Raw genomic sequence first — 13239 nt, forward strand, 5'->3', positions numbered from 1 at the left:
ATTTGGGATGGGAGGAAAAGCTTATTCTTATATAAAATTTGAACCTATTTAGTTCTTCATTTCAGTCTCTCAAGACACTTTCACTTAATATTCAGATTCTGCCATTTCATTTATTTTCTATGCTTTCTTGATCTGTATGACTGTAGCAGATAAATAAGGAAGTGTAGAAGGATGTCCCAAGAACTGGGAAACAAAGATATTGTGTTCAATTTAAGTTTGTCAAGTGATTCCACTCGTAAAACCAACACCTCAATTGAAAAAAATAAATAAATATTTCCATTGCTTCATGCCACATTCCAGTCAATTCCTACTCCCTATAGGCACCTGTTATCATTTCTATCACCATAGATTCGTTTTGTCAGTTCTTGAATCCATATAGATGGAATTGTGCAGTATGTGCTATTTTGACCAACATACTACTTTTGAGAGTCATCCATGTTGTGAGTATATCAATAGTTCACTCCTTTTTATTGCTGGTTAATATTCACATTGTATAAATATACCACAATTTGTGTATTCTTCCGTTGATGGACATTCAGGCTGCTTTCAGTTTGGGGATATATGAATAAAGACACCATGAATGTTTGTGTACAAGTCTGTGAGCATATGTTTTCATTTCTTTGAGGTAAATACCTAGGAATAGAGTGGCTGAGTCAAATGTTTAAATTTATAAGATAGCACAAAACACTTTTCTAAAGTGGTTGTGCCGTTTTATACTCCCACCAGTGATGGTGGAGCTGTCCCTTAGCTCTACATCCTACCAATATTTGATCTTAAGAGTCCTTTTAATTTTTGCCATTTTGTGGGATTTGAAGTGGTATCTTGTTGCGGTTTTAATTTGCGTCGCTCTGATGACTGACAATACTGAACATCTTTTCATGTGTTCACTGGCCATTCATGAACAGAGATCATTTGCCTTCTTATTGGGTGAAAGTAATATTTTGAGGTCATTGATATAACTTGGAAACTGGAAATGACAGAGACATTTCCCTGCTTTTTAAAAAATTGTCTCTGAAGACTCCATTGCACAGCAGTGTTGCTGCTTGGACAGCGGTACATTGCCTTTGTAGAAGCCCTGCTCCATGGACATCCCTGTCACTAATATGAAGTGGCAAACATTTTAATTTTCTTTGACTAGTTGCTGAAGCTTGTCTCTTCAGAGCCATCACCAGTAACTTGTTGCTTAGAAGCCTACTAGGTGTTTTAAAATACAGAAATATAATCATTATTTTTACCACATGTAATATGCTTATTCATTTAGTTATGTAGCCAACAAACTTTTACTGATTAACGTGGTGGAATACTCAAACATAAAGAAAACAGTGTTCTGGGCTTCCCTGGTGGCACAGTGGTCAAGAATCCGCCTGCCAATGCAGGGGACACGGGTTCGAGCCCTAGGCCAGGAAGATCCCACATGCCGTGCAGCAACTAAAGCCCACGTGCCACAACTACTTAGCCTGCGCTCTAGAGCCCATGAGCCACAACTACTGAAGCCTGTGTGCCACAACTACCAAAGCCCAAGTGCCTAGAGCCCGTGCTCCGCAACAAGAGAAACTACCACAATGAGAAGGCTGTGCACCGCAACGAAGAGTAGCCCCCGCTCGCATCAGCTAGAGAAAGACCGGGAGCAGCAACAAAGACGCAAGGCAGCTTAAATAAATAAACAAATAAGGAAGGAAGGGAGGAAACAGTGTCCTTGCACTAAAGAAACTCATAAACTTGCAACCAAAATAAGGATGTTTAATTTTATATGGACTATGAAAGACATCCTACAGTCGATAGGCAGTAGAATTTTGCGGGATAGATGCCTTCTAGTTGAAATTGTATTCGTAAGTGTGATAGTATTTGGGGTGTGTTTTCATTTATCCATTTAACAGACGTCCTTTGAGCACTGCTATGTAGCTGGCACTTTGCTAAGCACTGGAGTGAGAAAACCAGTGATGATTCTGTCTCCCGGAGCTCATAGTCTAATGGACTGAAATGAAAGGATTGCATAAGTAGAAACAGGGGCATTTGTGATGGAGGAAAGAGAATGGCAAAGGTCTAGGGAATGGCCGAGGAATCACTGTGAGTTGTCCATGGATAAAGAAGTGTAGAGTCAATTTGAGAAGCCTAGAAAGGTTTCTCCCAGGATACTATGAGGTTCTGAATGTTACCTAAGCTATTTGGACTTCATTAAACAGGTAATGAGGATTCAGTATGTATGTTTGAGCAGAGAATCAACCACCAGCACTGCCCATCAGGAGGATTAATCTGGAAAGGATATGTATGATGTTTTGGTGTGAGAAGCGATGAAGGAAAATAGTTGGGAGGAACTATTACTAACATGGGTGAAATGTGGTGAACAACCAGCGAGGGAGGGGGAAGTAACAGTGATGGAATCAACTGGGCAGGAGGTGTAACATTTAGGATCAGTAAGACTTGAATTGGGGAAAAGAAAGAAAGGGATGAAACAAAGATGAACTGGCATCCTGGTAACTGGGAGAATACAGATGTCATTCAAATAAAGAGTAAACTCAACAAGAGAAAGCAGTTTCAAAATGATGTTATTGTTGGCTTCAAAATGTTTTCTTTGAGTTTAAGAAACATTTAAAAGTTTAATGTTTTCTTTGACCTCTTTGGGTTTAAGTCAAATGGAAATGTGCCGAAATGCTAAGGAGTGGTTGAGAAGGAAGCTTCACTAGACATAAAAAATTTAGAAAACGTTAACATTTGATAATTGAATCTTTTCCACTACACAAATTAGATGTCTAAGGAAGTGAACAACACCTCTTTTTGTACCTATCTCTGATCTTTTAGGGATTCACATGAGTAATTCCAGAAATTTTAACAGAAGACTTGCTTAAGTCCCCTGGCTGTTTTATTCTTAGGTTCCTCTCATTTGTATATAGTTCAGCAAGATACAAATTGTTGACAGTGTACAAATATGTTAATAACAGAGAGAATCCATGCTTGTGCCTGATTTGTCTGATTTCCAGAGGATGTGCTCAGTCAACAACAGCTACACAATTGTCTTTTATCATCTTCTCATCTAATTCCATGAAGGAGAGGAGCATTGCCGTACAACAGATAATGAGTTGGAAAATAAGAAAGCTAACCTCAGAAATTAAGGCTTTAACAAAAAAGGGTAGCTTGTGTTTAATGCCTGTGTAACTTGGCAAGAGGGACATATAAGGCTTAGCGATGCCCAACGTGTGCTTAGAGGTGGATTGTTAGTGGATGTCTTGGGGGTTCTGTAATCTAAGCTAATGTTTAAAATCAATTAATTGATGTTAGACACAGGGATCTGTTTTTATCCCTCTTTATTTCTGGGCCTTTCCATTCTCACGGGCCTGAGAAACTAAACCTTACTTTGATAACTTGTTATTTGTGGTAAGAGATGAGACTTTAGTGAAACACAATTATTTTTTAACGTCTCTCTTCCATACTAGGGTGTTGAATATATTTCAAAATTTTACTTTTAACCTTTCTCAGATGGGAAACCATTCAAGAGTACTGTCATATCTTGCCTAGTTTTATGCTCAATTTATCAGTGAATATTTCTTGAACCAATATTAAGGTAAGTGGTATGCAGCACTGTGTCCAGTGCCTCAGGCTTTGATAATCATAATTACCACAATCTCTGTGTTTCTTCTCCTGATCATCTCCCCAAACCTAGGTACATATATGTATACACACACAATCATATACACAATCACACAAGTAATTGGTCTCTTTTACAGATCATCTCCATAATCTCATTATAATACAGTGTTGTGTATGTAGTTATTTGCTTGCAATTCTCTCTGCCATGAAACTGAGTATTGACAGGAAAATACGAACCTATTTGTCACTGTAAAGGTATCAGATACAAAATAGTAACCTAAATATTTGTTGGAGTGAATCATACTGAAGAGAATACTTACCTGCATTGAACAGTTTACCTATACTAAACAACCATTTAGAGATTATGCCACCGTTAAAGCACATAGAATTCCTTTGAGTACAGAAAAGGAGTTTGTTAAGGGACAAGTTTAATTCCTGATCTCTTATTCATTCTCTCATGAATATATTTTAATTCATCTTTGTCCAGTGATTTTTAGCAGGGGGTGGGTCAAATATAGGGTAAGTAGGTACAAACAGCTTTATGAGAGCGATACTCTATTTTTTTTGAAATGGAGAATTGTACTGCCTCTCAACTTTCTGTATTATGCACATCGTGAGATTGATCTTTTTTCCAGCAGATGAACAGAAAATGTTTCAGTGTAGAGATATAGCAAGGGCCAGTCATGACAACATTACTCCTCTCACTTTGCTGTGTAACAATTTTCATGCAAATATTCAGGGAGTCCCCAAATATGTTTGGATTATGAATGCTACCTTTGAGCTTACCCACAAAGTCCTCAATGAAAATGAAAAGTCCAACCATATTCAGAGCCAAACCCACATCACAAATTTTAGACTTAGCTCTGCCAGTAATGATTGCTGTTATATTTTCAGTCCTAATTTTTCCTCTGGGGTTCAGCCCAGTATTTCCAACGGCCCAGTTGATGTACTTTCCTTCATTCACGTCTCCACTGAATGGCTAAATCCTATCTATCTACCTCCCAAATATCAACTGGTTTCATCAACTTTTCTCTGCTTGTACCACTGACTCCCCAATCCACGCTACTATTTCTCCTCACCTTAACTACACCGATAACTACTTAGGTCTTTCTATTTCCACTCTAGACCTTCTCCAATCCATCCTTCTACTGCGGCCAATGATGAACAACACTTAGCATAGTGCCTGGCCAATAGGAGATGCTCAATAGATAGTTGTTCAGTCAACAAATGACTCAATGGGTGAAAATATTTGATAAACATGGCAAGTACCAACAGGAACTACAACTTTTCAGAGCCAGTGAGATGAGATAATGAGATTAAGTGATGAGATATCTCACGTTTTTAAAACTATCCTAGTAATTACGTAGAAAGAATTTATGCCTCAAGTCATGTGTTCTATTACCGGGACCCCGTAATGAAAGCATGGTCAGAGACGAGAGCCTCCTTTTGATCAGAGAAACGTCAGTTTGTTTTCTTAACAGATCTAAGTAAATGGAGAGAAAAACAGCTCGTAAATATTTCCAGGTAGTTCTCCTGGAGTTCTAATGAATGATTTAGAAGCCAAGAAGGATTGAATAAATCTGTGAACCTGGAGAGGCCTAGCCTTGATTTGAACAAAGTAAAACCTATTAACTTTGCAAAGCTGTGTGCTTTATAACAACAGTTTTCTTTAAAGCAAGGGCCACTGCTCTCAGAGGGCAGTGGAAGGCATGTATGCTCCACCTAAAGGCATTCAAATTATTAAAGTCCTAATGCCAAAACATGTCTGAGGACAGATTTAATTTGCAGCCTTCAGTTTCAGATCCCCAAAGGCAGAGATTTAACATACATACTGTTTTATTCCTTTGGAATCTGCTTGAAATTGAGAAATGCGTGTTTTGGGGGTTTTTTCCCCCCAAGGCATTATTTCTTGGGGAAGGAAGAAAACAAAAGCCTGAGATAATCTGATAAAGCATGTAGTACTTAAAGTACTTTATGATGAATTCATTTGGTATCCACGTTAATAGAAGTGATAATAATGAATGTATATATCACTTATGTGGATGAGATAAACACATCCAAAGGAAATTTCATTGTAATTTGATATTAGGTAAATGCCCCATTAAAATAAATCGCTACTGTACATAATTTTCCTTTAGTTCATTGGCAGGATGTTTGCTTTGGAAAAGGAACAGTCTAATTCTAGTTTGAGGAGGACTTCTCATTATTCTTTTATAGCAACCATTATCAGGAGCAGATAGTGAATTGTACCAACGAACACATCTACTACACAGGAAAAAAGAGTACTAGATGAAATCTAACCAGACCCCCTGCTGCCTCCATTTCCTGTAACAAACTAACAAAAACATACATGTTGTTTTAGCATTATTATTAGTGGGACACAATAAATGTTTACTGAAGTGCAAAACAAATGAGACCAGGAGAAATAACAGGCTAAAAAGGTACATTTTATTTTTGATTGATCATTTGTGAAGGCTGCTCCTCTTTGATTTGATTTAGTTGGCAAATCACAAATAAAAGATCTGTAGGTCCTTAGATAAAAGTTGAATCTGAGGTACAGTTCAAGTTTATAGACATTTTATGGTCGAAAGAAGAAAAAACTCCTTCAGTATTACTTAATCCTTAGCTATAAAGTCTAATATAGACATGAACGCTACCAATGAATGACACTAAATAGAAATATTTTATAAATACCTATACAAAGGTGAGGCACTTAGCTCTCTCTCGGCTCTTCAAGGGTCCAGCAGAAGACGAACATTTAAGCTGAGCACTGAGTTTGATCTGCAAAACTTGGGACACTCGAGGAAGCAGAAAGCCATTCTGTTTTACTGGGAGTTGGAGTTAAAGTTGGAATTGGGGAGCAGCAGTAGAGCAGGCTGCAAAGGCAGAGGAGAGAACAGGCTGTAGAGGCCCTTCAGACTTTGCCTGGTAGGCTAGTATTTGGTCTTAATCTTGTAGTAAATATGTAGGCATCACTCTTGATCTCCTCACTCTGGGCTCTGGACCTTGATTCTTGCCTCCTACACCTTTCATTCTTTACTAAAAAATTACCACTTTTCACTTTTTTTAATCCTTCCTATTTTTGTGTTTACTATTTTTTTTTTTTTTTCACTCTTTCTCCCTCTTTCAAACTGCTGGGTTTCCCCAGTTTTAGCCATCTTTCAATCCTTGTCACTATCCTCATGAGGTGCTCTCACAGGGTCATCAAGTCTTTCATGAGGATAGAATCACCCAGCCCATGAATGGGCTAGGTTGAGTGTGTCCTGTTGCTAAGTCTGCTGTTTTCCTTAAGTATGTGTCCATTTCCTTACAGAAATTCATCATCTAACAAAAGTTGAAAGATATTTTCTGAGCACGTTAAAACCTCTAAAGATGGTCATGACTGTATAGTCTAAGCACTAACATGAGAGACAAACTTGTCCAATTTATCTTTGAGAAAAGGACCAGAAACAATTTTTCAGACTCTAACTTGAGTCCTAGGGACTGACAAAGAGGAACAGTGGCAAAGATAGTACATCATATTTTTTATGAAATTGCACCATAAATTTCTACCTGGCAGTTTCACAGATCTCTAGAGGGTTCATATTATTACATGTTTTCACTTGACCAATGAGTAAACTGAGGCAATGATTAATCTGTCTCAAAATAAAACATTAACAGACTTACCAGTAAATCACAGGATTGGATTTTTGACATATCTGCTTGTTCAGTGAAGGTTTGTTTTTCTCTCGTTTCCCTCAGTCTTTATCTTTTCTCCCAGTCACTTTTTGTCGCGTCTATTTTCCTCTTCCACCTAGTTTGTGATATTTTGCCAATCTTTATCTCCTACATAGCTTATCCAATTTGTCATTGTACAATTCCCCATAACTGCTTCTTAGCTTCTTCTTTTTCTTCATTTGTCACATTTTATTTTCCAGGTATTGTGTTTTGATACAGTTTTGGGAAGTTTTACAAATATACTTATTAAACTTACGCAATATTTTCATATAAAATGTACTAGTTTCTTTGTCTCATATTTTTCCCTCTATAAAAATCTATTGATAGCTGTTCCTTCCTTGCCTATAATTCTTCTTCTCTTCCCTCAATTTGACCAGACTTGGAGGACTTAGATATGTGTGTCACTTTCTATAATTTAGGAACATTTCTCAATTTAAAAAGCATACAAGAAGTTAATAATAATGCAGTAACTCTAAAACACGCCCCTTCTGCTCCCGTGCCTGCTCCACGTATTTCTTGCCTACCTTTCTTTAATAGTGTATCTATTTTGTACACCTCTGTTCCCTTTCACGCAGAGATTCTGATTCAGTTGGTTTACAGTGGAATTCTGGACTTTTATATTTTGAAAAGGCTCCCTAGGGGAATCTGATAAGCAGTCATTATTAAGAATGATGCTTTAATATTGGAATCAAAACACAATAAGCTTTCTAACTATGATGAATAACCCAATCAATTTAATTATGATTTTTTCTATCCAAAGCTAAGACTAGATGTTAATTGCCAGAGAAATAGATAAGGATGCCTATGACAACAGAACATTAATATGATATCAAAGCTTGGAAAGTTCACTGGTAGTGAATAATTTAGCACTTAAAATATTTAGAAGCTATAGAATGAAAATTAATTTGTTTTTCACTAAGTGAATAAAGTTGATTGAGGTTTTACATTTAATTTTGTAAGTCAAGTTTTATCTTTGGGCTCAGAGGCTAACTGTAAAACAACATGTACAGGTTTTTACTTCCTGTTTTGATCCATTATTTTGTCGTCTGAAGCTTTATTACTGAAAATTCTCCTCATGTCAATCATACACTATAAATACTTCTCCTGATTACAAAATCTCACACAAATGCAGTACACTATTTAATGAGCTCTTCTTTCACAAAATTTAAAAAAAATCTGAAGGCCCTGACTTGGGACTCTATATAAATGAGATTTGGATCTAACGATTTTAAATTATTGCTTCATTCTTAGCTACTCAGTTCTATCGCTTATCTGGGAACTAGAAATAATAAAACCCTTGTTGATTCTACAATTGGATTGTAAAAGTCACTGTAGCCATCAGCCATGGAATAGAAGGGCCAAGATCAAAAATACAAAGCAAGGGGGCTGAGAGAAAATTCTGAAGCAGCTTTAGTTTATAGCATTATAACCTAGCCTCAAGAATTCTTTGGTTCCTTAACGAAGATCCAGAAGGCATTTACTCTATCATGTTATTACTCAAAGTGTTGTTCCCAGACCAATGATACCAGTATCCCCTTGAAGCTTGTTAGAAGTAGAGAATTTGGGGCCTTCGACAGACCTACTGAATCAGAATCAGCAGTTTAACAAGATCTCTAGGAGATGTGCACATTAAAGTTTGAGACGCAGTGCTATAGTACACATCTGATAGGTGCTCCATGCATTTTTTTTTTTTTTTTTTGCGGTACGCTGGCCTCTCACTGCTGTGTCCTCTCCCGTTGCGGAGCACAGGCTCCGGACACGCAGGCTCAGCGGCCATGGCCCACGGACCCAGCCGCTCTGCGGCGTGTGGGATCCTCCTGGACCGGGGCGCGAACACGTGTCCCCTGCATCAGCAGGCGGACTCCCAACCACTGCGCCACCAGGGAAGCCTGCTCCATGCATTTTAAAAAAGTATTTCTAACAGTCGTGGGTATTGGACACCATTGGAGATACAAATTAGAGTCATAATCTTTCTCCTCTAACAGCTTCCCTGACTTTGGTGTTTTCGGCAAAGGTTTCCCCATTTCAGGAGTCATTCATGATTGCATGATCCAGCTAGTTCTCCAGCCCTGTTGATTCTGCCTTAACAGTTGATGTTACCCCTTGCCTTTCTGTTTTGGTGCATTGTCTAAACTCTAGGTTTAGCCCCAATACCTACCTCACAGACTCCTGTCCTAGCTGTTTTACCTGTGTCCCTGCCTTAACATTAGCCTAAACTTTGCCTCAGAATTACCTAGGAACACAGCTCTAGCTCTGACACTCCTGTACGTATGTCATCTTCTGGTTCTCTCCAACGAATTGCAAAGTCTTTAATGAAAAGCAAACTCCTCTCTGCCCAAGCCCAATATTAATCCAGGGCTACACCTCTCCCTAAACTTCCACTCTCATACGTGACAGAGAGCCCAAATGTAGGTCAGATCACAAAAATTGCACACCATAGGCCTTGTCTTCTGCCATCCCCTTCCCCCCTGCCCTGACCCTGCATGTCCCTAAGGCCTACCTATTCTTTCAATTCCAAATTATCCCCCAAATTATCTCCTTTTCATCCTTCCGCTAAGATCCTCCCCCTTCTGATCTATCATTTATTGAGCACCTTGCTTTCTCTATTCTGCTGTATATAGTGTAACAAATTATCCTTCACAAATATGTCTAATCTTGTCAGCTAGATTATACACTGCCTAAAACCTAGAAAATTGTACTTATTTCTTTGAATCTCTAGGCGGTCCAGTGATCAATATTAATATTAATAATACCTTGGCAATGATGAGAACTCCTTCCTTCCTCCCCTCCTCTCCTCCTCCGCTTCCTTTATTCATAGATTCATGCATTCACTCAGTGGATACTTATTGAAACCCCTCATGAGCCAGATTTTATAGTAAGCATTAGGAACAAGACTGTATATAGGACACAATCTCTGACCTCAAGGATTTTATGGTATAATCGGAATATAGACACAGTTTGTTATGAATGGGGCTACCTGTTACTGTCTGTTACTACCAATGACTGTCACATGCAACAGTGATCTGAACAGGTGTTAAAGAGTGTGATGCAAGTAAAGTCAACTAGCTGCAAGGAAGTATCACGTGTTTACTAGAGCACATCTCATGCACAAGAGAGTATGGTCGGGAAAGCTTACGAATAGCTCAGTGACTGTGCATAGTTTTATGTTCATTGTGAGGTACTGTGCTCCTGGAATAATGGCCTGTTGTCATTTTTGCGGATTTAGTGAGTCTTTTAACTGCTGAAGATATACTACCAAAAATTCTAGTATTCAAAATAATAATACATGAAAGTAGTAAAAAACAAACAAACAAAGACCCAATACATTTATGTGTAATGAGAATCTAAAGGAGATTTGACCCAATCTTAGAAAACAGGCATTCATTTATTTATTTGGCAAGCATGTAATGGAGTTTGTATGTACTTGGCTCTTGGGACAGAGGGATATAAGAATATTATGTAATTAGAATCACATGTACTGGAAAGTGGTCTGCATAATGACTATCCCATCCATATATAAGGGTCTGTGAGTCCTTTAGATTGAAATATGGCAAATATCTCAAGTTCTTATATTACTTCATTTTCTAATCTTCAGGTTTAGTCATGGGTTGTAATTGCCTTACAAATTCTAGATTACCTTTTTTTAATTTTTAATTTTTTTATTTTTTTTTCTTGCAGTAAGCGGGCCTTTCACTGTTGTGGCCTCTCCCGTTGCGGAGCACAGGCTCCGGACGCGCAGGCTCAGCAGCCATGGCTCACTGGCCCAGCCGCTCCGCGGCATCTGGGATCTACCCGGACCGGGGCACGAACCCATGTCCCCTGCATCTGCAGGCGGACTCTCAACCACTGCGCCACTAGGGAAGCTCTAGATTACCTTTTTTTTTTTTTTAAAAAAAAAAAAAAGGTAGAGTGCCGTTTTTATTTAACGGTAAAGGGCATTTTTAATACATATTTGGTTGTAACAGTCTTTTTTAAAAGAACTATTTTTCTGACACTCTTAAAATTTCATTTAGGATAAAAAACAAGATATTTAAGCTTGACACCGTCAATGACTCATAAAAATGTTCTGGTGGCTATAGATTATTTTTAAATTCTCTGTACCTTAGGGATTTCTTGATAGGCTGCCCCTGAGAGCAATTAATTCTCAGTCTTATGTGGTTTTATAATGCAAAATTCATTGATGGAAACAATTTGAAATAAATTTCCTTCTCGTATAGTAATGAATTTTTGTTTAAGTATCTCGAGGCTTTTTTAAAAAATACTCTGGCTACACTATGTTTCTTCTTTTTCACCTCTCATATTGACAGTCTCGAAGAAATCTAAATACTTTCTTCATGTTTAAATTTTACAACACTTCATACAATATTAAACATGGAATATCCTTGTGGGGACAAGAAATCGAATTTGCTCTTGAGAAGGTTTCCAACTAATTGATTTGTAGGACATTATAACATCCTCTAGCTGACAAGCTTTACAAATATAAAAACGAGCTGAACTGAGAGGGTGCTTTTTTACTGACACATAAAAGGTGTCTTTCTGTCTTGTATCCTTTGGATATGGGCATGTCAGTTTCATAGAGAAACTTTCACATGGAGCTTTTTTATTTCTTTCTCTCCCAATAGAACTGCATGTGGTAGCACATTGTTTAATCTTTTCTCAAATAAAAGAACATGGGGCTTCATTTTTGTTTTGCCTTTTTGGTATCTCACAGGAACTCCAGGATGGCATCGGGCAGCGGCAAACTGTTGTCAGAGTATTGAATGCAAATGGGGAAGAAATAATTCAGCAGTCCTCAAAAACAGATGCCAGTATTCTACAAGAAAAATTGGGAAGCCTGAATCTGCGGTGGCAGGAGGTCTGCAAACAGCTGGCCGAAAGAAAAAAGAGGTAGGGCGACAGATAAAATAGGAATTCTGAAGTTGTAGCGGAGCTGTTTAAGCTGCCCTTAAAAGAAAAAAAAAAAAAGATTTTGTGAAAGATTATAACCAGGGTGAAAGGCACTAACGTTAAGGAGCCCATCAACAGTTAATAGCAATAGTGAACTTGTTCTTTCTTTTTCTAGAATAATAAAATACGTAGCTGTTGCTAGTTAAATAGGCGGTGCTTTTTGGCTGTTTTAAATTTTGAAGTTTGTTTTAAAAATCACACATGATTGTTTAAATATGAATGTCTTCAGTCTATTCCAGCTTAAACAAGCTGAGTCTCAATTATTTTTTAAAGAAGATGAGAAAGGGAAGTTATAAATGACCATTTTGTAGGAAAGACTGCTCTTTGGCTAGATTTTTTTAACAGCTACAAATGTGACTTATGCTGAAAAACATGATAGTCATATTTACCTTTTAGTTCCACTACATTTCTTAGTACATTCTGGAAGGGGGACTTGGGCTGAAAACGTTCAAATCTAGAGAGGAAAACAAAACCTGAGAAAGATTAGTGTTGAATTCAGTCATCATTTAACTTTCCCTTGGAATGTATCGAAAGCACAGAAAGCCAAGTGTGTGCTGCTGCAGTTGGAAAACATAGATATTTTTATAAACAGGATTTTGTATTTTGCTTCCAGTTGTTGCGAATGTTTCCTATTTCATAAGGGAGGACTTGGTCGTTATTTACCAAATGAGACTATTGTTATGAACAATGAAAACTCAGTTCTACTGCCAAGCTCTTGCTTCCTACCTACCGTCTACATAATAGGTGGATTTTAATATTCAGAAAGCTAGAACAACTCGCTGATGAGCGTCTTTGGTGAGGATGTGTTAGAAAGATTTTGGAATTACGTTCATTGTCATTGCCCACCTCCTCTGGCCGCCTTTGCTCATGTTGCCATTATTCAGAAAGTAGGTACAATTCATATTGCTGTACAAAGTGAATGCATTAGTTGATCTACACACATGTGCACACACACATACACAAATCTTGCTAAAGTTAAAAAATAATAGC

At 37.8% G+C, this 13239-nt stretch overlaps 1 protein-coding gene across 2 annotated transcripts in view; it reads left to right on the top strand.

Moving 5' to 3' along the window:
• The window catches only part of DMD (dystrophin), a 2128065-nt gene that overhangs the window by 1237069 nt on the left and 877757 nt on the right, over positions 1-13239 (top strand). For both annotated transcript variants that reach the window (XM_067723245.1, XM_067723244.1), the window contains exon 45: positions 12014-12189. In XM_067723245.1, coding sequence (XP_067579346.1) covers positions 12014-12189 — 176 coding nt within the window. The remainder of the gene's footprint in view (positions 1-12013; positions 12190-13239) is intronic.

This window comes from Pseudorca crassidens, chromosome X (assembly GCF_039906515.1).
Source record: "Pseudorca crassidens isolate mPseCra1 chromosome X, mPseCra1.hap1, whole genome shotgun sequence".
Classification (NCBI taxonomy): Eukaryota; Metazoa; Chordata; class Mammalia; order Artiodactyla; family Delphinidae; genus Pseudorca; species Pseudorca crassidens.